At 41.5% G+C, this 25,051-nt stretch overlaps 1 protein-coding gene across 1 annotated transcript in view; it reads left to right on the top strand.

The window, feature by feature from the left end:
- LOC120022401 (zinc finger protein ZFPM2-like) overlaps window positions 1-25,051 on the top strand; it is a 107,943-nt gene that overhangs the window by 61,349 nt on the left and 21,543 nt on the right. The window contains exon 12 of the mRNA XM_038966289.1: window positions 19,689-19,791. Coding sequence (XP_038822217.1) covers window positions 19,689-19,791 — 103 coding nt within the window. The remainder of the gene's footprint in view (window positions 1-19,688; window positions 19,792-25,051) is intronic.

The following is a 25,051-nucleotide window of genomic DNA, read 5'->3' as shown; positions in this document are numbered from 1 at the left end:
ACTCAAAAGGTGTGATGATATTAATTAACAATAATTTTGATCCGAATGTGCAAGTTGTTCAAACAGATCCGCAAGGTCGATGATTCTTTAAAATATGTTATTGGACCATAAACAGATTTGTCTCATTAATCTATACGGTCCAAATAATGATGATCCACTATTCTTTGAAAATCTATATAATATTGTAACTTATCAAGCCTACAACAAGCAATACAAGACTATATTATTATGGTGGGAGATTATAATACAGTTTTAAATACCTCAATGGATCTTGAAGGAAATCACACTACAAACCATCACACTTATGCACTTAAGGAAATCTCGAATGTCATGGATATATTAGAACTACTGGATATATGGAGGCTTAAATATCCTGACCTAGTGAGATATACATGTCATTCTCGCTGGCACCAAACGTTTAAAAAGTGTTGATAAAGGACAGAATGGTCAGACCATCAGATAATTGTCATATACATTACTCTTACAGAATTTCCATGTTTGAGGATTTTGCAAATTTAATCAAAGCCCATTGGATGACAACATGTTTTTAACCAGGACAGAATCATTTATAACTGACTTTTTCTGTCATAATATACGCTACCGTTCAAAAGTTTGGGGTCACTTAGAAATGTCCTTGTTTTTGAAAGAGAAACAAAAAAAAATGTCCATTAAAATAACATCAAATTGATCAGAAATACAGTGTAGACATTGTTAATGTTGTAAATGACTATTTTAGCCGGAAACTGCAGATTTTTTTAAATGGAATATCTACATAGTTGTACAGAGGCCCATTATCAGCAACCATCACTCCTGTGTTCCAATGGCATGTTGTGTTAGCTAATCCAAGTTGATCATTTTAAAAGGCTAATTGATCATTAGAAAGCCCTTTTACAATAATGTTAGCACAGCTGAAAACTGTAGTTTGACTAAAAAAGCAATAAAACTGGCCTTCTTGAGATTAGTTGAGTATCTGGAGCATCAGCATTTGTCGGTTCGATTACAGACTCAAAATGGCCAGAAATAAATGACTTTCTTCTGAAATTCGTCAGTCTATTCTTGTTCTGAGAAATGAAGGCTATCCCATTTGAGAAATTGCCAAGAAACTGAAGATCTCGTACAACGCTGTGTACTACTCCCTTCACAGAACAGCCTAAACAACCTGTAACCAGAATAGAAAGAGGAGTGGGAGGCCCCGGTGCACAACTGAGCAAGAGGGCAAGTACATTAGAGAGTCTAGTTTGAGAAACAGATGCCTCACAAGTCCTCAACTGGCAGCTTCATTAAATAGTTCCTGAAAAACACCAGTCTCAACGTCAACAGTGAAGAGGTGACTCCTGGATACTGGCCTTCTTGGCATATTAATAAAAAATAGATGGGATAGCAGTACAGATAGATACCAATAAAAGCTTTACCAATATCAAATCAAATTGTATTTGTCACATGCGTCGAATACAACAGGTGTACAACACCTTACCGTGAAATGCTTAATTACAAGCCGTTAACCAACAATGCAGTTTTAGAGGCACAGAATGCGTTAGAGGAAAAAGAATAATATGTAATATATTATAAAAATAAACCAAACTGGATGAAATATGGGGAAAAAAGCACCAAAATATTTTTTCATCTTTAACATAGAAATGCTACCAAAAATAATTTACTGAAACTTGTTACAAATGACGGAGTCACCCATGATTCACCAAACTAGATTTTGGAAGAGGAAGCAAAGTACTTTAAGCATATGTTTTAATTTCAGTCTCCTCCATCTCCATTAATCGAAGTTAATTGGAAGGATTTTTTTTCTATTAATAATGTAAAATGAACAGCTGTACAGAAAGACTTATGTGAAAGCCAACATACAGAGGATGAACTTCTTGATTAAATTAAAGCCTTTAAGTCTGGGAAAGGTCTGTATGACATACCAGTTTTGATATACCAAACCTTTTGTTATGTACTCAGAATACCGTTAATTAGCATGTTTTAACCACTACTATAAAAATGGTAGATAATCAGATACTCAATAATATGGTCTGATTTAATTATTACTGAAAAAAGAACCAAGTGGTAATTATAAAGATCCAGTCCATTTTAACAGTTGGAGGCCACTTACAATTCAGTGTTGTGATGCAAAAAAAATTTGCAAAATGCATAGTCCATAGAATTAAAAAGGGATTGTCAGATATTATTCATACTAATCAGAGGTTTTTTTACATGGACGATGCATTGGAGATAATATAGGACAAGTACTGGAAACAATAGAACACTATGAAAAATCTGGGAAGTACGACTGGAATATTTCCACTTTGGAGAATATCTTATAGTTATGTATAGTAACCCTATGTGTAAAATAGTAAATAATGGCTACTTATCATTAAGTATTAAACTGTCAGAAGGAACAAAACAAGGTTATCCACTATCGGCATATCTATTTACTATGGCCATCAAAATGTTAGCTATTAAAATCCAATCCAACAATAATATCAAAGAGCTAGAAATCTAGGGCTTAAAAAAAAGGTGTCATTGTACAATGATGATTCATGTTTTCTTTTAAATCCACAATTTAGATCCCTCCACAATTTAGATCTAGATACCTTTTCTAACCTCTCTGGATTATAACCAAATTATGAAAAATCTACTATATTACGTATTGGATCACAAAAAAATATTCAATTTTATTTGGAATGGCAAGCCAGACAAAATTAAAACGGGCCTATTTACAGTTGAAGTCGGAAGTTTACATACACCTTTGCCAAATACATTTAAACTCAGTTTTTCACAATTCCTGACATTTAATCCATGTAACAATTCCCTGTTTTAGGTCAGTTAGGATGACCACTTTATTTTAAGAATGTGAAATGTCAGAATAGTAGTAGAGAGAATGATTTATTTCAGCTTTTATTTCTTTCAACACATTACCAGTGGGTCAGAAGTTTACATACACTCAATTAGTATTTGGTAGAATTGCCTTTAAATTGTTTAACTTGGGTCAAACATTTCAGGTAGCCTTCCACAAGCTTCCCACAATAAGTTGGGTGATTTTTGGCCTATTCCTCCAGACAGAGCTGGTGTAACTGAGTCAGGTTTGTAGGCCACACACTTTTTCAGTTCTGCCCACAAATTTTCTATAGGATTGGGTTCAAGGTTTTGTGATGGCCACTCCAATACCTTGACTTTGTTGTCCTTAAGCCATTTTGCCACAACTTTGGAATTACGCTTGGGGTCATTGTCCATTTGGAAGATCCATTTGCGACCAAGCTTTAACTTCCTGACTGATGTCTTGAGATGTTGCTTCAATATTTCTACATAGTTTTCCTACCTCATTATGCCATCAATTTTGTGAAGTGCACCAGTCCCTCTTGCAGCGAGGCACCCGCACAACATGATGCTGCCAGCGCCGTAGTGAAGGGCGACTCCGGCAGCGCCGTAGTGAAGGGCGACTCCGGCAGCACCGTAGTGAAGGGCGACTCCGGCAGCTCCTGACTGACGGGCGGCTCCGGCAGCTCCTGACTGACGGGCGGCTCCGGCAGCTCCTGACTGACGGGCGGCTCCGGCAGCTCAGGACAGACGGGCGGCTCTGGCTGCTCCGGACCGGAGGGCGACGCTGGAGGCTCCGGACTGGAGGGCGACGCTGGAGGCTCCAGACTAGAGGGCGTCGCTGGAGGCTCCGGACTAGAGGGCGACGCTGGAGGCTCCGGACTAGAGGGTGACGTTGGAGGCTCCGGACTAGAAGGCGTTGCTGGAGGCTCCGGACTGATGTCCTTCGTTGGAGGCCTCATGCCATGGATCCTCACCGGAGGCTTCATGCCATGGATTATCACTGGAGGCTTCTTGCCATGGATCATCACTGGAGGCTTGGCTCTGGGAGAAGGCACAGGACTCACCAGGCTGGGGAGACATGCAGGAGGGTTAGATTTTAGCACAGGCACAGGACTCACCAGGCTGGGGAGACATGCAGGAGTCCTTGTCCTTGGCCGAGGCACCGGATGCACTGGACCGTGGAGGCGCACTGGCGGTCTCGAGCGCAGAGCTAGCACCACTCGTCCTGGCTGGATCCCCCCTGTAGCCCGGCAAGTGCGGAGAGTTGGAACAGGCCGCACTGGACTGTGCTGGCGAACTGGAGACACCGTGCGTAGGGCTGGTGCAGTATACCCCGGGCCGAGGAGACGCACTGGAGACCAGATGCGCTGAGCCGGCATCATCCCTCCTGGCTCGATGCCCACTCTAGCCCGGCCGATTCGAGGAGCTGCGATGTAGCACACCGGGCTATGCGTGCGCACTGGGGACACCTTGCGCTTCTCCGCATAACACGGTGCCTGCCCAGTCACTCTCTCGCCACGGTAAGCACGGGGAGTCCGCCAATCTACCCGTGTGCCCCCCCCCAAAAATGTCTGGGGCTGCCTCTCGTGCCCGTTACCTCGCTCCAATTCCTTGTAGTGGCGCCGCTCCGCTCTAGCTGCCTCTAGCTCCTCTTTCGGACGGCGATACTCCCCCGGCTGTGCCCAGGGTCCTTTGCCGTCCAAAATGTCCTCCCATGTCCAGGAGTCCATGTTCCCACGCTGCTTGGTCCTTTGTTGGTGAGTGTTTCTGTAACGATTCTCGTCTCGTGAAGGAGAAGAGGACCAAAATGCAGCGTGGTAAGTGTTCGTCATAATTTAATTGAAAACTGAACACTACACAAAATAACAACGAGGAGAAAACGAAACAGTTCTGCAAGGTGAACAGACACTACACAGAAAATATAACAACCTAGAAAAAAGAACATAGACTACCCACCCCAACTCACGCCCTGACCAACGTAACACAAAGACATAAAAAAAGGAACTAAGGTTAGAACGTGACAGTATCCCTCATATATATATGAGGGATACAACCATCCCAGCTCTGCAGATTTTGCTGCGAATGGTTGAAGAATTGCACCATTTACTTGGAGCTAACTCTGCAAATAACTCTGCTGGGTGATTTAAAAATTCATAGTCAATCGATCAATAATATAATAACTTAGCAAAATTTTTTATCTTTAATTTAAAATCTGTAGAAACTATAAGAACAGAAAGGTTCAGAATTTTTCTAAAACATCACAGCACAGTTTAAAAATATGTCAAATAGAAATCAAAACTGGATGGTGTTCAGAGATCGATGGGAGGGGTTGAGTGGAGCTGAGGGGTGGGACTAAAAATAACAAGATAACTATTGTAAAATATACTGTGTCCGTAAAATGTATATACAGTAGGTTTGGAACTTTTGTATCACAGTACAGTTGAAAAATATATGGCAAACAGAAATCAAAACTGGATGGTCTCAGGAGATGGGAGGGCTTGAGGGTAGCGGATGGGACTAAAAACAAACAAAAGATAACTATTGTAAAATGTACTCTGTCTGTAAAATGTATATAATATGTATAAGCTGCAATTGGCACGCTGACTGCAAGAATGTCCACGAAAGCTGTTGCCAGAGAATGTAATGTTAATTTCTCTATCATAAGCTGCCTCCAACATCGTATTAGATAGCTTGGCAGTACATCCAACCGGCCTCACAACCGCAGACCACGTGTAACACATCTAGCTTCTTCATCTGCGGGATTGTCTGAGACCAGCCACCCGGACAGCTGATGAAACTGTGGGTTTGCACAACTAAATAATTTCTGCACAAACGTCAGAAACTGTTTCAGGGAAGCTCATCTGTCTGCTCATCGTCCTCACTAGGGTCTTGACCTGACTGCAGTTTTGCGTCGTAACTGATTTCAATGGGCAAATGCTAACCTTCGATGGCCACCGGCACGCTGGAGAAGTGTGCTCTTCACGGATTAATCCAGATTTCAATTGTACCGTTTCAACCGTACCAGACAGATGTCAGACAGATGGTGTGTATGATGTCGTGTGGGCGAGCGGTTTGCTGATGTCAACGTTGTGAACAGTGCCCCATGGTGGCGGTGGGGTTATGGTATGGGCAGACATAAACTACGGACAACGAACACAATTGCATTTTATCGATGGCAATTTGAATGCACAGAGATACCGTGACGAGAGCATAAGTGGGCCGTGGTCACACCAGATACTGACTGATTTTCTGATCCACGCCCCTACCTTTCATTTGAAGGTATCTGTGACCAAGAGATGCATATCTGTATTCTCAGTCATGTGAAATCCATAGATGAGGGCCTCATGAATCTATTTCAATTGACTGATTTCTTTATATGAACTGTAACTCAGTCAAATCTGTAAAATTGCTGTACGTTGCGTTTATATTTTTGTTCAGTGTAGGAGACAATCGTTGTGACTATCATTCCACCAACTTACTTACATTTTTTTGATTTCTGCAAAGTTAGAATATGTTCGCTTGTATTTGTTTGGAATGTGTGTGTGTGTGTGTGTGTGTGCATGCATGCATGTGTACCCACGTGTGTATGTGTGTGTGTAATCTGCGCCTGTGGCAGGTTCCCCTCTCTGAAGCACGGTGGTATCGCTGGCCCATTGTTGTCGCTGCTGTCAGAGCAGGGAGAGGCCAATGCAGCCTGTGCTGGCCTGATAAGGAAAAGAGGATTCAGCCAGGCTGGGAAGAGCAGAATCAGTGGGACTTGAGGAGAGTGGACTACAGTGGAGTTCTCACTCTCCCTCTCTCTCTCTCTCATATTCCCACTCAGTCATATTCACGTAGACACAAATCTGGAACGTTGGACTTACATGTCCTGTCCAAGATGTCTTTGAAAGATTCCTTTGATGACAACATTGGAATGTACCTCCTGTTTAAAGTCCATCTTATTCTTAGAAATCCATTGGAATTTTAGCATTTTGAATACACATAATACAACTCTCAAGTTTATAGTATCCTAATTCAACATTATTTGACCAGTGAAAACGTGCAATACTGCATTAGGCATCAAGTTCCATAGATACTGAGGGATAATCAATACAAATGTGAACAGCAGCAGTCAAGCAGCTTTGAAGGTCTATCCTGTAAGGATGATGCTGCGGTATCCCATAGCTTAAAGCAAAGTTCTTTAGACTCCTCTGTGATAGAGATCATGAACGCCTGAACAGCCTCCGTTGGTCATAGATGCTTTTCTTCTCCTCTCTCAACTCCCTTGCTTCTCTCACCTCCACCAGAAAGGCAGGCAGCATGGTACAGGCTGACGATCCGCCCGGTGAGGTATTTGGTATTTTAATAGAATCCCCATTAGCGGTTGCGAAAGCAGCAGCTACGCTTCCTGGGGTCCACACAAAACATGAAACATGACATAATACAGAACATTAATAGACAAGAACAGCTCAAGGACAGAGCTATTACTGAACAAAAATATAAAACGCAACATGCAACAATTTCAAAGATTTGACTGATTTACAGTTCATATAAGGAAAACAGTCAATTAAAAATAAATGCATTAGGGCCTAATCTATGGATTTCACTGGGAAAACAGATATGCATCTGCTGGTCACAGATACCTTAAAAAAAGGTAGGGGCGTGGATCAGAAAACCAGTGAGTATCTCATTTGACCACCATTTTCTTCATGCAGCACGACAAATCTCCTTCACATAGAGTTGATCAGGCTGTTAGTGGCCTGTGGAATGTTGTCCAACACCTCTTCAATGGCTGTGTGAAGTGGCTGGATATTGGCTGGAACACGCTCAATGGGTGACATGTCTGGTGAGTCTGCAGGTCATGGAAGAACTTGGGCATTTTCAGCTTCCAGGAAGTGTGTACAGATCCTTAAGACATGGGGCTGTGCATTATCATGCTGAAACATGAAGTGATGGCGGCGAATGAATGGCACGACAATGGGCCTCAGGATCTCGTCCCGGTATCTCTGTGCCTTCAAATTGCCATCGATAAAATGCAATTGTTTTCGTTGTCCGTAGCTTATGCCTGCCCATACCATAAACCCACTGCCGCCATGGGGTATTCTGTTCACAACTTTGACGTCAGCAAAAATTCTCTAAAATGACGTTGGAGACGGCTTACGGTAGATATATGAACATAAAATTATCTGGCAGTCAGCATGCCAATTGCACACTCCCTTAAAATTTGAAACATCTGTGGCATTGTGTTTTGTGACAAAACAGCACATTTTAGAGTGGTCTTTTACTGTCCCCAGCACAATATGCACCTGTGTAATGATCATGCTGTTTAATCAGCTTCTTGATATGCCACACTTGTCAGGTGGATGGATTATCTTGACAAAGGAGAAATGCTCACTAACAGGGATGTAAAGAAATTTGTGCACCACATTTGAGAGAAATACAGTTATTGTGTGTATGGAACATTTTTGTGATCTTTTATTTCAGCTCAACAGTTTACATGTTGTGTTCATAGTTTTGTTCAGTGTACATACATTTAAAATGTTACACATAACCTACATATCAGTACATACTGTACACACAAAATATCTAGATCAAATAGGGGAGAGGTGTTGTGCCGTCAGGTGATGCTTTATCTGGTTTTTCAAACCAGGTTTGCTTTCCACTTGAGCAATCTGAGATGGAAGGGAGTTCTATGCAATCATGGCTCTATATAATACTGTACATTTTCTTGAATTTGTTCTGGATTTGGGGACTGTGAAAAGACCTTCGTGGCATGTCTAGTGGGATAAGTGTATCAGATCTGTGTGTAAGTTGACTATGCAAACAATTTGGAATTTTCAACATAATGTTTTGTATAAAAAAAAAATGTATGCAGTCAGTCCCCTCTACATTAAGCCAAGAGAGACTGGCATGCATAATATTGGTATTATCCCTCTGATTACATTGAATACGTTTTTCTAGGTCCTTCTTTGCAGCACCTGATCATATGACTGGGCAATAACCAAGTTACGATCAAACTAAAGCCTGTAATACTTATTTTGTGGAGTGTGGTGTATAAAAAGCAAAGCATCTCTTTATCACGGACAGACCATTTTTTACAACCATTGAATCGATATGCTTTGACCATGACAGTTTACAATTTACAACAAACACCAAGTCATTTAGTCTCCTCAACTTGCTCAACTGCCACATTATTCATGATCAGATTCAGCTGAGGTCTAGAACTTGGGGAATGATTTGTACCAAATACAATGCTCCTAGTTTTAGAGATGTTCAGGAATAGTTTAATAGTGGCCAACCATTCTAAAACGGACTGCAACTCTTTGTTTGGGGTTGCAGTGATTTCACTAGCTGTGGTTGCTGACATGTATATGGTTGAATCATCAGACACAGGCTTTGTTTAATGCCAGTGGCAGGTCATTAGTGAAAATAGAAAAGAGCAGAGGCACAAGAGAGTAGCCCTGTGGTACACCACACATGTTTAACATTAGAGAAAAAAATCCTCTGTGTTCTATTAGATAGATAGCTCTGAATCCATGATATGGCAGAGGTTGAAAAACACATACACTACCGTTCAAAAGTTTGGGGTCACTTAGAAATGTCCTTGTTTTTGTAGGAAAAGCACATTTTTTGTCCATTAAAATAACATCAAATTGATCAAATACAGTGTAGACATTATTAATGTTGTAAATTACTATTGTAGCTGGAAACGGCAGATTTTTTTATGGAATATCTACATAGGCGTACAGAGGCCCATTATCAGCAACCATTACTCCTGTGCTCCAATGGCACGTTGTGTTAGCTAATCCAAGTTCATAATTTTAAAAGGCTAATTGATCATTAGAAAACCCTTTTGAAATTATGTTAGCACAGCTGAAAACTGTTGTCCTGATTAAAGAAGCAATACAACTGGCCTTCTTTAGACTAGTTGAGTATCTGGAACATCAGCATTTGTGGGTTCAATTATAGGCTCAAAATGGCCAGAAACAAAGTACTTTCTTATAAAACTCGTCAGTCTATTCTTGTTCTGAGAAATGAAGGCTATTCTATGCGAGAAATTGCCAAGAAACTGAAGATCTCGTACAACGTTGTGTACTACTCCCTTCACAGAATAGCGCAAACTGGCTCTAACCAGAATAGAAAGAGGAGTGGGAGGCCAAGTACATTAGTGTCTAGTTTGAGAAACAGACACCTCACAAGTCCTCAACTGGCAGCTTCATTAAATAGTACTCGCAAAACACCAGTCTCAACGTTAACATTGAAGAGGCGACTCCGGGATGCTGGCCTTCTAGGCGGAGTTCCGCTGTCCAGTGTCTGTGTTCATTTGCTCATCTTAATCTAAGATATGGCTTTTTCTTTGCGCCTCTTCACTGTTGACGTTGACACTACTTTCAAAATCTTAGCTAGCAGTTATCAACATGAATCAAGTCGACAATCTCCTGGCAAATCCTTTTTAATCATTGTCATATGAAGATAAATAATAGATAAAACATACCGGGTGCTCATCGGCCATTGGACATAAACATTATACAACAAGTTGGAAATCGTAAATTCAACGATGAGTGGTTTGGAAGGAATCAGTGACAGTGGCTAACTGCAAACATTGCAAAGCAATCACTAGCATGCTATTCAGTGCAGTGGCTGTGTGGTCCCAAATCTGGGATTAAAGGTCTCTTTTCCCAGTTTAAAATGATAAACATTCAACATTAGCCATGCTGTCAATGAAGCATGATTTGTGCCGTGCTCAAAACAACTGTTAACTCAGAACTGTGAAAACTTGACTTCAGTGAGTTCAAGAAACTGTGAATTCTGGAAAAAACGAGCTCCGACTGGGAAACAGGTTTTGAACGGTCATCCAACTCAGAATTGTAAATCGGGAACTCGGGCTTCTTTCTAGAGCTACGACCTGAAGATCAATGACGTCATTATGATTCGACTTGTTTTTTTCTGAGTTCCCAGTTGTCTTGAAAGCACCATAAATCAGGAGAATTCCAGACTTTGATGACAAAATTTGCCCATGAAGGACCGCCATGTCACCTTCCTGTTCAAGTGAGCACAACAAGTTGAGTCCAAAAATGTATTGTATGCTGCTATATAAATTATGTAATACGCCAGGGAGATATGTATACTGTACCTAAGAATGTAATACTAAGTGTATGTTGTGTTGTAAGCTGTTAGTAGCCCATGTGCTCACCCTAATAATTTGGTATATTTATTTTGCCAACTGTTCTGACTTGATGGTGCACATGTAGCCTATAACCTGTTTTATAGAATTGTAATCATCAAATTTTGTAAGAACTTTCATTGTCTGCTTATAGGCCCCCTTTATTTATCCTATGGTTTTGACTTGGTGTACAGGGATTCTGTCGCTGTACATTTCAAAAATGCTAAACAAATAGTCACTCATTAATGTCTTAAACGAAATGATGGATTGCCTCTTATCCGCTTGTCGTCCCATTATGCCATAGTTTATTTGTACATCTCAAATGTCATTAGAAACCACATTTGTTTTAGCAAGTCAGCCAAATCAGGTATGTTTTTCTAAAATGCAGTAAATGAGCCTAAATGAACTGTTTCGCTGCCAGACAAGGCTCCGCTGATAGCCAGGTGTAGCAGTGGTAAGATGGTGGGACTGCTGTTTGGACAGCTTTATGTAGGCCCCGTTTGTCAATGTTATACTCCAATTATTGTATCGTTTAGTGTTGTGCTGTGTAGTAGCTTTGCTTTCAGGCATCCCACTTTTTATTTATACTTTTTTTTGCTCCACCAAGATTCACATGCTAAAATCGCCACTGGGTCATACTATGGTCAGTACATCCAATGGGTATGGATACAGCTTTGAGCAGAGTTCTGTAGCACTGATAAAAATGTCATCAATACATGTATATGATATAGTTCCTGTACTGTTTATAAACACCCTGGTAGGTTGATTAATAACCTGAACCAGATTACAAGTACTGCTCAGGGCGAAAAGGGTCCATATCAGGGGATATCTTTACATGACAAGTGTTTTTATATTCTAGAGAATACAGACCATTTCCAATGCATGTTTTCAGTTTTGTGGATATGCACCATATTCTGACAAATTCTGAATCCAGATGTGTCTTTTAGACAAATATGATATTAGGATTCCTCGGAATATCACACATGGACATTTCCTATGGCCGGATAAGGACTCATTCAATATCATAAGATATGTGACATCCTATTTTCTCTCTTAATGTCGATAAATACTGACTGTATACATCAAATATCTGTGTTTTGTGAAGATATGAAGCTACACTACATGACCAAAAGTATGTGGACACATGCTCGTCGAACATCTCATTCCAAAATCATGGGCATTAATATGGAGTTGGTTCCCCTTAGCTCCTCCACTCTTCTGGGAAGGCTTTCCACTACATGTTGAAATGACAACATTTTCTTGCAATATCGACACAATTTTGATTCATGATTTATGCATTGACAGTTTGGAGTGGATCACAGACCAACACTACCACCATGTTGGGTCTGGACTGCGAGGGGCCGCTGCTGACAACCCAATCTGCACCCATTGCATCCATCCTCCATAACAAACAGGGCAGACAGGGGTATTGAGAGTGCAACTTTTACTTTCTCTTAAATAAATAAGACATTTTCGCAAAGATTGGCCTAAGTTTGCATCTTTAGAGAACGTGTTGTGATTGGAGGTCTGGATTTGCTATGCTGCAGAGATGTGCTTTGGAAATAGCAACTTGGATTTAATGAGTATGTTTGCCTTTCCATGCCTTGTATAGCCTACTACTGTCACGGCTTTCGTCCTTTTCGTCTGAGGAGGAGTAGGAAATATCGGACCAATGTGCAGCGTGGTACGTATCCATAATATCTTTTAATAAAATGAATACAAAATACAAAAAAAGAACAAGAGAATCAAAATGAAAACCGAAACAGTCCCGAATGGTGAAAACACTGAAACAACCACCCACAACACACAATGGAAAACAGGCTACCTAAATATGGCTCCCAATCAGAGACAACGATAAACAGCTGCCTCTGATTGGGAACCACACCAGGCCAAACACATAGAAAACAAACAACCTAGAAAAAAGAACATAGACTGCCCACCCCAACTCACGCCCTGACCAACCTAACACAACGACATAAAAAAGAAACTAAGGTCAGAATGTGACAACTACTGAATATTGTGCAAATGTTTGCTCAGATATGTCACCTTCATGTGAAGAAGCAATATGATTTTCAGTGGCTGAACAGGTAAAATCATTTGGCCACTGGATATTTCATGAGTTGGATTTAGCCCATTTTCGATCAGACATACGAGGCTGAATATTACATCATGTAAGGATATCTGTTGAAATTATGCATTTTTTATGAATATGGATAGATAAATTATCAGGTAATGACTACAGATATGATACATTTCTGAAAATATGTGTATTTGTTCATGCCTAAGTATAAAGGCTTAGATACAGTGGAAAGAAAAAGTATGTGAACCCTTTGGAATTACCTGGATTTTTGCATAAATTGGTCTTAAAAATTATTATTTTTTTGGACAGCAGTGGCTTCTTCTGTAGTGTCCTCCCATGAACACCATTCTTGTTTAGTGTTTTACGTATCGTAGACTCGTCAACAGAGAAGTTAGCATGTTCCAGAGATTTCTATAAGTCTTTAGCTGACAGTCTAGGATTCTTCTTAACCTCATTCAGCATTCTGCGCTGTGCTCTTGCAGTCATCTTTGCAGGATGGTCACTCCTAGTGAGAGTAGCAACAGTACTGAACTTTCTCCATGTATAGACAATTTGCCTTACCGTGAACTGATGAACATACAGGATTCTAGAGATACTTTTGCAACAATTCTTAATCTTAGGTCTTCTGAGATCTATTTTGTTCGAGGCATGGTTCACATCAGGCAATGCTTCTTGTGAATAGAAATTATGTGAGTGTTTTTTAAAGGGCAGGGCAGCTTTAACCAACATTTCCAATCTCATGTCATTGATTGGACTCCAGGTTAGCTGACTCCTGACTCCAATTAACTTTTGGAGAAGTCCTTAGCCTAGGGGTTCACATAATTTTCCCAACCTACACTGTGAATGTTTAAATGAGGTATTCAATATAGACAAGAAAAATACAATAATTTGTGTGTTATTAGTTTAAGCACACTGTGTTTGTCTATTGTTGTGCCTAAGATGAAGATCAGGTCAAATTGCATGACTAATTTATGCAGATATCCAGGTAATTCCAAAGAGATCACATACTTTCTCTTGCCACTGTATGTCAGCATGTTGACACATGCCCTTTCCAGAGTTAGAAATATGTAAGCTAGTGCATGTGCATCAGGTGCGTGTCTTGAACGTATCTCATACGGTAGCAGGGAGATTTCTGAGGTCCAGGTTGGATGCATGTCAAAACTGGCCCATTATGAAGAATATCCTAGCTCAGTATATGAAATTAAGGACATGCACATCTGTAGCATGTCTACTCCTAATAAAACCATAAAACTATCCAAAAAAATATCATATCTGGAAATATACAGATAAAGATATCCTCTGATATTGACCCTTTTCGCCCAGTGCTGGTTACAGCAGCTTCATCTCAAGCAGAGTGCTTGATGAAAACCAATCTACAATATATTCAGGTCACCCAGAAAATAGACCTCTCTGTTAAAACTTCTTAGGGCTAGGCGTCCCGCCAGCGGGACACCTGTTGACAACTTCCGTTGAAATTGGAGGGCGCGCAATTCAAATAAATAATTGTAAAAAATATGGATATTAAACATCTAGGTACATACAAGTGTCTTATATCGGTTAAAAGCTTAAAGTCTTGTTAATCTAACTGCATTGTCCGATTTACAATAGGCTTTACAGCGAAAGCATACCATGCGATTGTTTAAGGACGGAGCCCCACATCAACATATTTTTCAACCAGCACAGGCTTCATAAAATTACAAATAGAGATTAAATAGTCACTTACTTTTTGAGAATCTTCCTCTGATTTACAATCCAAAGGGTCCCAGCTACAACATGCATGGTCGTTTTGTTAGATAAAATCCTTCTTTATATCCCAAAAAGTCAGTTTAGTTGGCGCTATCGATTTGAGTAATCCACTCATTCAACTTGCAGAGAAGGAATCCAAAAAGTTACCGCTAAACTTGTTAAAACAAGTCAAAATATATTTCTATTTAATCTTCAGGTACCCTAAAATGTAATTAAACTATAATATTTCATACGGAAAGAAGTATGTTCAATTGGAAAGCAAAATTAGCAGGTGCGTGTCCTGTTCGGACTGATTTCCAACTCTGACTCCCAGTTCTAAAACTCAAAATTCTTCCTCCTTTGGGAAGAAACAAGCCTGAAACCTTGAACAAAGACTATTGTCATCTAGTGGAAGCAAGAGGATTTGAAATCTGGGAGCTGGAATTGTATATGCCCCATAGCTTTCCATTGTAAGAGCATGGGATCTCAAAAAAAAGGTTTTCAGGTTGGTTTTTCTTTGGATTTTCTCCTACCAAACCCTAATCCGGATGATGCTGGGCCAATTGTGCGCCGCCCTATGGGACTCCCAATCACAGCTGGTTGTGATACAGCCTGGAATCAAACCAGGGTATGTAGTGACGCCTCTAGCACTGAGATGCAGTGCCTTAGACCGAAGCGCCACTCAGGCTACATATATTAATATGGGCAATTTTCTATTGGAGATATGATACAGAATATATATGAATATATAGATATGATACAGATACAGAATATGAAGGGAAAAATGACAAGAATCAAATGTATTTATGAAGCCCTTTTTACATCAGTAGATGTCACAAAGTGCATTTATACAGATGTTAAGCCAGTTAAGAACAAATTCTTATTTACAATGACAGCCTCGGAACTGTGGGTTAACTGCCTTGTTCAGGGGCAGAACAACATATTTTTACCTTGGGGATTCGATCTCACAACCTTTTGGTTACTGACCCAACTCTCTAACCACTAGGCTACCTGCCGCCCCAGAACCCCAGCCTAAAACCCCAAACAGCAAGCAATGCCGATGTAGAAGCATGGTGGCTAGGAAAAACTCCCTAGAAAGAACATTGTTTGACTAATAGAATCAGTCAATAAGGCATATGTGATTGTCAGTTGGTGTATGTTTGTGATGTGGCGCTAAAGCTACTGACCCGGAAGTTAGGCTCTCTCACTTCTCCCAGTCTTTTGGGAGGTAGGGTGGACAATTAGCTTGTCCTAGCGGATGTAAGCAATGTCCCAATGCTCTCTGGCAGCTTTCATTGCTGGGATAAGTTATTTCCGCCTCTGGTGCACAGTTTCTGAGTAGTCCTCGTTAAGGATGATGTTGTTTCCTCTCAAGTTCTTGGCTCTCTACAGGACAGACATTTTGTCCTTAAACCTTAGGAACCTTAAACCACTATCGGCCTGGGTCTTTCACCTGGGCTGGTTACTGGTTTTCCACCTCGATCTTCCTATGGTCCATCTGGAGCTTTTCAGTGATCAATTGTCATACTTTCTCCTCAGACTCGGCTCAGTTCTCGTGTGAAGACTCTGGTATGCCATCCACAATGCTGTTATGACTCCTGGATTGTCCCTCTAGATTGTCTGTTTTCCCAGATATTGTTAATAATGATTCACAGACAGTGCTGATGTCATCTCGCGTGGACTTACAGTTAGGTGTCATATTGTTGCAGGTCTCTTTCAGGACATCCACCTCTCCTTGGGAGAACTGCAAATTGTTCTTAATGTCCTGGACCTCTCTGGTCAGATCGTCCATTATTTTATTAGTTGAGTCCATCAGTATTTGGACAAAGCTCTTGAAGTTATTTTCCTGTTGTTGTAAGAACTGCTTGTTTAAAAGATTCATCACCTGTGATAGAGAAACACTGTCCTCTCCGTTACTCCCACCGGCTTTGGTTTTGGATGTCATGGTAGCAACGTAGGCTAACGCTGGTACTCCATGCAGTTCCAGACAGGGCAGGTTGCAGGGCAGATGGAAACAGCAAGACACAGAAGGGATTTGACAGCCACAAGCCTGGGACAATCTGCGGGCCCAGCCACAAGGGATAACCGTGTCGCAGGCTGTGTGATGCTGAGGCGTATTTCTGTCTGTAATAAAACCCTTTTGTAGGGAAAAACTCATTCTGATTGGATAGGCCTGGCTCCCCAGTGGGTGGGCCTGACTGCCAAGTGGGTGGGCCTATGCCCTTCCAGGCCCACCCGATGGCTGCACCCCTGCCCAGTCATGTGAAATCCATAGGTTAGGGCCTAATGAATTTATTTCAATTGACTGTTTTCCTTATATGAACTGTAACTCAGTAAAATCTTTGAAATTGTTGCATGTTGCATTTATATTTTGGTTCAGTATAGTAACTAATTATTATTTTATATGTATATATATATATTTAAAAATATATATATATTTTTTAACACCAAATACAAACATACATATACGAACAACAACTTACAGACGTACACAAACAACGACAATATCCTCTGCCCAGACCTGCATGCTCACAACCTCATCCCTAGTGCCCTCATTATTGTTTGCCACATGGCCTTAAATTGTATCAATTTGTTTTTCTCGGTCGCCCATGCTATTTCAATATTTCAATAATAAATCATTCGATTTTTCCATTGTGTTAAGGACGGGAGATTGAACAAACTTTTTCAATAGAACACTTTTTCAGAGTTCTATTGAAAAAGTTTGTTCAATCTCCCTCTTCAAAACAACAATCCGTGCTCTCCCTCGTTCCACGTTGCCTCTCAGTGAATAGAGGTAGAAACATGGAAGACCTGTATCCAGTTGTTGTTAAAAATGGAACCGAGATGCTGTTTCCCTGGATAAGTAGTGAGAAGCTAGAATGACATATTGAAGACAGCACGTTCCTTATGTGGAGGACGACCTCCCTGCAGAAAAACAGCCCAGTCTGACCATGAGATGGCAAGCCCCTGCTGCTGCTGCTGCTGCTGCTGCTGCTGCTGCTGCTGCTGCTGCTGCTGCTGCTGCTGCTGCTGCTGCTGCTGCTGCTGCTGCTGCTGAGGCCTGATAAGTGTCCCTCACCCGCCTCACCCTTGCCTCTCATCTCCCCCGCCCGGTGCAGTGCCAGGGCCCTAAAACAAACCCCTGTCAAATTAGCCAACCAGGTGACTGAAGAGATGAGGGAGAAGAAAAATGGCAGCATTCAGCAGAAATGCAGATTTTGGGCTATTAGGCTAATGAAAGATTAATGCTATAATTAAATAAAAATGTCTGAGAGCAAATTTAGAGAGCTCTTTCTTCCATGGTTGAATATAGCCAAATCTTTTGTCAAAATAGTTGCTAAAAATGATCCTTATGAGACACTATAATTCACATGATTTTACGTATAGCTATTATCGATATGATACATCTTGCTCATCTTATTGTCTGAAGTGGACAGCTGCAGATCCATGTCATCATCTAATGACATGTAAATCTATGCATCAGCTGGGTGTGACACATTCAGTCACAATGGCTCAGGAGGAGTTGCATGCATTCAATTGTACAACTGACTAGGTATCCCCCTTTCCTTTCACTTTCCCTTGTATGTATGCAGAGGAATTGGATACTTAAAGCTACAGCCTGGGATCTGGAATGTGTTTAATGATCATTTCAATTCTTGATATAGAGTGTACTCTGTCACTACCGTTTTGTTCTTTTTCAAATAGCAGAATGTAGCTTTAAAACCAGTTTGATCCGGGTTGTATGGGAACAGACCCCTTCTTCCATCTCCTAGAAGCAGTCATTGATGGTATACCAGCCTATTGCTGAACATGAGGTAGAGATCAGCTCACAGAGATACATTGGAACTTATGCCCTGACCTGATCCACTCACTGTGATCCTAATCTCGCGGTTGAAAGTTCACGTTAGATTGAACAGTCGGCCAAAGTCTAGAAAAACCAAAAATCAATGAGGGTTATCTTATCATGTGAGTCAACTTGTTGCTGTATTGATTTTCATTTAACGACAAGGTCCCTAAAACCATGGCAGAGGCTGCGACTGAAATGGCACCCTCTTCCATAGAAATACATTAAATGTGTTATTTTTAATTACATGCACTATTCCTTATAGACATTCACTATTCCATTGTCCAAAAAAAGTGCACTATATAGGGAATAGAGGGCCATTTCGGATGCACCCAGAGTCTCTACACTACGCACAGTTGGATATAGATCACTTCACTTCAAGGATGCCCAGTTTGTTTAGCTCAGAGGAGAGGGTCAACTTGTTACAGATTAGGAACACTTACATTTAGACAGAGAGTCATGTGTCAAGCAGTGGTATTATGCCTCTGTCTCTGAAAGCACATTAAACCACTCTTTATGAGAAATTACATACCATATCTGAACTAGGCAGGAAGTGAAATATAGTCCAAGATATTGACACAATCATTTATCCCTGCATTGTGATCTGCAGCCCTGGGTCACTCTTTTGAAACGCACACCAATTCTTTCGATTCTTTCCCTTCCCTGCCAGTCTTCAGGAGGCAGCGGCGATCGTACAGATAGTGAGGTACAATGTGTCTAAAGATCACTTCTAATGCAGGTCTCCTCCTTTCTTCTTCTCCATCCGAACTCTCTTCGGGATTCTAAAGCACCCTGAAGAACAAGAAAATTCAAAAGAGCCCCGTAACCCCATTGTCTCTGAGGACAAATTCGAATGACGGCCTAGGCCTGGGCTGTACCCCATAAGACACTCCCCGCCACACACACCACACATGCCATCCTTCAATCTCACTGTCAGGTCAACTGAAAAAGACTATGGAAACTCACTTTCCATAACAGCGACAGGCCTGATTGATGAATGAGTGATCACAGGTTTTTAGACAGCAAAATACTAACGTACCACCAACGTCTTTCCTGTCCGACAGAGCGCCCTGTCCGCAAAGCGGCCTGTCCCAATGGTTCTGACTGGCGGTCCCAGGTGGCTTCAGGACATCACCTGGCTGGCAGCAGAAGACGACAAGAACAACTGTGTAGTGTACAGTATAGGTACGTACCCTGTTTGTCCTTTCACTAACACTGTACTGTTGGGAACAGGTCTCCCTCGTAAAGGTATCTATCGACCTGAGGAGACTTCCAGGTTTAGTAAAAGCTAAATCTTGTCTTTAACACAAACTGTAGTAATCAACTTCCCTGGAGACTGTGAGAGCAGGGATGTGTCTTTGGAGGTTTTTACATACGGTTGAAGTCGGAAGTTTACATACACCTTAGCCAAATACATTTAAACTCAGTTTTGCATTTGAGTCTATTTGCTCTCAGTTGACTATTTTTTAAATTCAAGAGCAGCAAGTTTTCAAGACACCGACTATCGTTTATTGTAAGAAGTTGTGCATTTATTCAACATATTACTTCCTTTACAGTTTTCAATGATTCTATATATTTAACGTTGTTGCTTAATATACCGCTTACAGTTGCAATTCGTTGTCATAAAGAGGAGTGTTGCCCTTGATTTTCAACTGTAAAGCTGTCTGTATATTAGGCAACAACATTGAATCTATTATCATATTAACAACAAACATAAACACGACATTTCCATGAACTAAAACACACCTAAAATGTGTAGGCATAATGCGAATAATTTACTTCAGTTATCATTGTTTGACGAAATCTAATCTCTAAATGCTTTTTAAAATATGAAGACTTCGGGCAACAAGAAGCGTTTCAGGTCACCATCAGTTATCTTAGGACACAGAGCAATACTGAGAGTGAAGAATAACAGAACATCTCCACCAATGTCATATTCTATTATCAGTCCGTTGAAAGAGAATTGCATCCTGAGGGAGACTCCACAGACACAGCAGCGACAGCAGCAGCCAGTCAGTGTGCTGTGATTGGGTTTAATTAAAACACAACAGAGATGAACTGAATCACGGTTCTCAGAGGGAAGTTGGTAATGAATTGTACACAGCGGTAATTGATTGGGTTTAGCCACAGGTTCTGTCGTTATAGTCAGGCTGGATAGAGACTGGATGGGATGGCAGAGGATCAGACAGAAAACGGAGGCCTATAATCTATAGCTGGGCAGTGGGTAGTTCTGTCACTGAGATAATGCCACTGTACAGTAGATTGGCTGTGGATGGGTGATTTTAGAAGATGTTTTAAATATTGATAGTTTACTCATCTGATCTATTGTAGCTACTGTAACATGCTAATACTGTATTCATATTTAGTGGACAGACGCACGTGACGTAGGATGTTATGTCAACAGACTGTGGTATGCAACGATTAATGAGGAATTTGTCACTGACCATTTGGACAAGTCACAATTTAGCAGGTGTTCGCATATTTTGGTATCTTGGAATTGGAGGGGACATTTGGCCCATGGTTTAGCTCAGATGCATTTAGTCAAGATTTTAGTTCTGCGTTTCCGAGATTAATATTGTATATGCCAACTGTCCTTGGTGTTTGTTTAAAAACACATTTATAAAGCAGGGTGCCTCACATAATTTCATCTCTGCTGGTGACTTCAATGTGACTTTCTATAGAGGTTTTCAAATGCCTTTTACGTTGAGGTTCATTGCTTTAAAATAGTTTTTCTTTTAATCGTGTCAGGATTGTTACCAGATTTGATTGTGAGAATTCACTCAAACAGAAATGGAGAAACAGAATCTTTTGCTCCATTGACTCCCGGTGCCAAAATGGCAGCACATATTATTTATGTGTTTTATATATGCTCTCTATACTGTCAGAAGGCTTTTGGCTTATCTTGAGTGACTGTCAGGGGCTGCATGGGATGTCAGAGGAAAGGAAGGAAATATATGAGATTATTAAGCTCTGCTGGATGTTGTCGGGATGGTCTGACGACACGTCATAAAGCCTGGTTTGATCAATGCTGGACAAGGTGACAAGACTTAAGTCCTTATCGTACCCTAGTCCCTGATGCTCGTAGACGGTTGTTAGGACTAGGCAGGGGGTTTCGACTGTTCAGCTAGGCCCTAGTCGCTGCACTTAGATGTATCATCTCTCCCCCGTCTCGCTCCTTCTCCCTTCATCCCCCTTCTCCCTGACGGATATGTGACAGCCTTATGGAAGTTGCTTGCTCTGAGGAAACATAATGGAAGTGCGGGGTCGGGATGCAGCAGGGTGAAACTGAGGCCAATGTCAGAAAAATGTCTAGGCGTTGCAACAGGAAGATAGAAATGGGTAGTGGCTTATCAGTATAGTTCCTGTTTTGGGCGATGGCAGGCTGTTGTAGCTTCTAGCTGTATTACGTATGGAGGCTGTGCTTTACAGTGGTGCAGGTATACAGTAATATGCTGCAGCTATTTTTTTCCCAGATGTTGTAAAACTGGGTCTAAGTAGTAGTTACAGTAGTGGGTCTATATTGCGTACAGATATAGGTAATACATTATGGTGCAGCTGTGTTTTGCAGTCAAATGTCTTATTGGATCTTGTATGTTGTAGAAGTTTGATATCAATGTTTTGCTTTCACACTCCCACACTTTGATGAGGAAGTGAGAAGTAACAGCACCAGAGATCCTGGCAGAGGGAGTGAAAAGTAACAGGCCCAACAGGAATAATCCTGGCACAGAGATCAGAGATGGGCAACCATCCTGGATAGAGGGAGGGAAGAAGGGAGGGAAGAAGGAGGCAAGTATCTGACAGGACAGGAGGAGTGATCCCTTAAGCTTTTCAGGAACAGAGGATGTCTCTCTTTGTATTTCCCTCTTTCCTTTTTTTAACCACACAAAGATTACGATGTGCTTTGTCTTTTATTATACATCATGCATATCCCTCTTAAGTGTTCCAGAGCATTCCTACTTACCTCAAAATAGCTCATTTTTAAACGCAATTCAAATATCTGTATGCATGAATATGCTACAGTACCACCTCTTCAGTTTAAATTATGAAAAACAAAAACATTAGGATTATATTTCCAGGACATAATGTGTTAAATATGCCTTAATTTGATCATAGTGTTACTGGTTACACTAACCAAGGACCTACCAACTAGGGCTACGTCCTTGCTGTAATCAAGCAGGAGCCAGGGCTGACACAGTAACTAGATGCCATAGATCAAATTATGTATCCTCTATCCACAAGCAACTTTACAACCTTCTGCACCAACCGTGGCCACAGAAAAGTATAGTGTAGTATACCGACACCCTGAGAGTAAACCTGGGCAGTCTCTGTTTGACTGTAAATGATCAGAGCAGAGATACACTACGTGACCAAAAGTGGAGTCGGTCCCCCCTTTGCTGCTATAACAGCCTCCATTCTTCTGGGAAGGCTTTTTACTAGATGTTGGGACATTGCTGCAGGGACTTGCTTCCATTCAGCAACAAGAGCATGAGTGAGGTTGGGCACTGATGTTGGGTGATTAGGCCTGGCTCGCAGTAAGCGTTCCAATTCATCCCAAAGGTGTTCGATGGGGTTGCAGCTGTTCGTCGGGAGCTCCATTTCATGAAGCTCCCGACGAACAGTTCTTGTGCTGCCTTTGCTTCCAGAGGCATTTTGGAACTCGGTAGTGAGTGTTGCAACCGAGGACAGACGATTTTTACGCGCTACGCGCTTCAGCACTTGGCTGTCCCATTCTTTGAGCTCGTGTGGCCTACCACTTCGCGGCTGAGCCGTTGTCGCTCCGAGACGTTTCCACTTCACAATAATAGCACTTACAGTTGACCGGGGCAATGACTTGTTGGAAAGGTGGCATCCTATGATGGTGCCACGTTAAAAGCCACTGAGCTCTTCAGTAAGGCCATTCGTTCTACTGTCAATGTTTGTCTATGGAGATTGCATGACAGTGTTCTCGATTCTGTACACCTGTCAGCAACGGGTGTGGCTGAAATAGCCAAATCCACTAAGTTGAAGGGGTATCCACATACTTTTGTATATATAGTGTAGCTTCCTGCCTGCCTGTCAGATAATAACAGCATTTGCATTAAATGTCAATCATGTGGCATCATCATCCCTGCAGTCTGCTCTGCATCTCCTTATTATTTATGAGCTTTGGCTGGCATGGGGATGAACCAGGAAAAGTCTCTGATTAGCACCACTGAGTATGTGAGCTGTGGTAGTAACTATCAGCAGCCCGCTTTTAAGAATTTCCCTTACATCCTCAGTACATTTTTATAATAGCTTTTAAGTGACAAGGAATCATGTCTGCTAGGACTCCATTTACGAAGTCTAAGCTAGCATCATAAACCTGTCAGGCACCATGCGGAGTGCTGGTTGAGCATCATGTCATGTGACTTAATTATACTGAACAAAAATATAAACACAACATGTAAAGTGTTGGTCCCATGTTTCATGAGCTGAAATAAATAATGCCAGAAATTTTCCAACGCTTATTTCTCTCAATTTATTTTCACAAATTTGATTACATCCCTGTTAGTGAGCATTTCTCCTTTGCCAAGATAATCCATCCACCTGACAGGTGTGGCATATCAAGAAGCTGATTAAACAGCATGGGCATTACACAGGTGCACCTTGTGCTGGGGACAATAAAAGGCCACTCCAAAATGTGCAGTTTTGTCACACAACACAATGCCACAGATGTCTCAAGTTTTGAGGGAGCGTGCATTTGGCATGCTGACTGCAGGAATGTCCACCAGAGCTGTTGTCAGTTAATTTAAAGTTCATTTCTCGACCATAATCCACCTCCAACATCATTTTAGAGAAATTCCCGGACTCACAACTGCAGACCACATGTAACCACCTCAGCCCAGGACCTCCACATCCGGCTTATTCACTAACGGGATCGTCTGAGACCAGCCACCCGGATAGCTGATGAAATTGTGGGTTTGCTAAACCGAAGGATTTCTGCACAAACTGTCAAGGAAGCTCATCTCCATGCTTGTCGTCTTAACCAGTGTCTTGCCCTGACTGCAGTTCGGCGTCGTAATCGACTTAAAATGCTCACCTTCGATGGCCACTGGCACACTGACAAAATGTGCTCTTCACGTATTAATAGCAGTTTCAACTGTACCGGGCTGATTGTGTCGTGTGGGCGAACGGTTTGCTGATGTCAAAGTTGTGAACAGAGTGCCCCAATGTGGCGGTGGGCTATGGTAAGGGCAGGCATAAGCTACGGACAAAGATCACAATTGCATTTTACAAATGGCAATTTGAATGCACCGAGATACCATGACAAGATCCCGAGGACCATTGTCGTGCCAGTCATCCACCGCCATCACCTCATGTTTCATCATGATAATGCACAGCCAAATGTCACAATGATCTGTACACAATTCCTGGAAGCTGAAAATGTCCCAGTTCTTTCATGGCCTGCATACTCACCAGACATGTC

Source organism: Salvelinus namaycush, chromosome 27 (genome assembly GCF_016432855.1).
Source record: "Salvelinus namaycush isolate Seneca chromosome 27, SaNama_1.0, whole genome shotgun sequence".
Lineage (NCBI taxonomy): Eukaryota > Metazoa > Chordata > Actinopteri > Salmoniformes > Salmonidae > Salvelinus > Salvelinus namaycush.
Note: the sequence above shows the minus strand (reverse complement) of the source record. Positions and strands in the feature narration are given on the sequence as shown.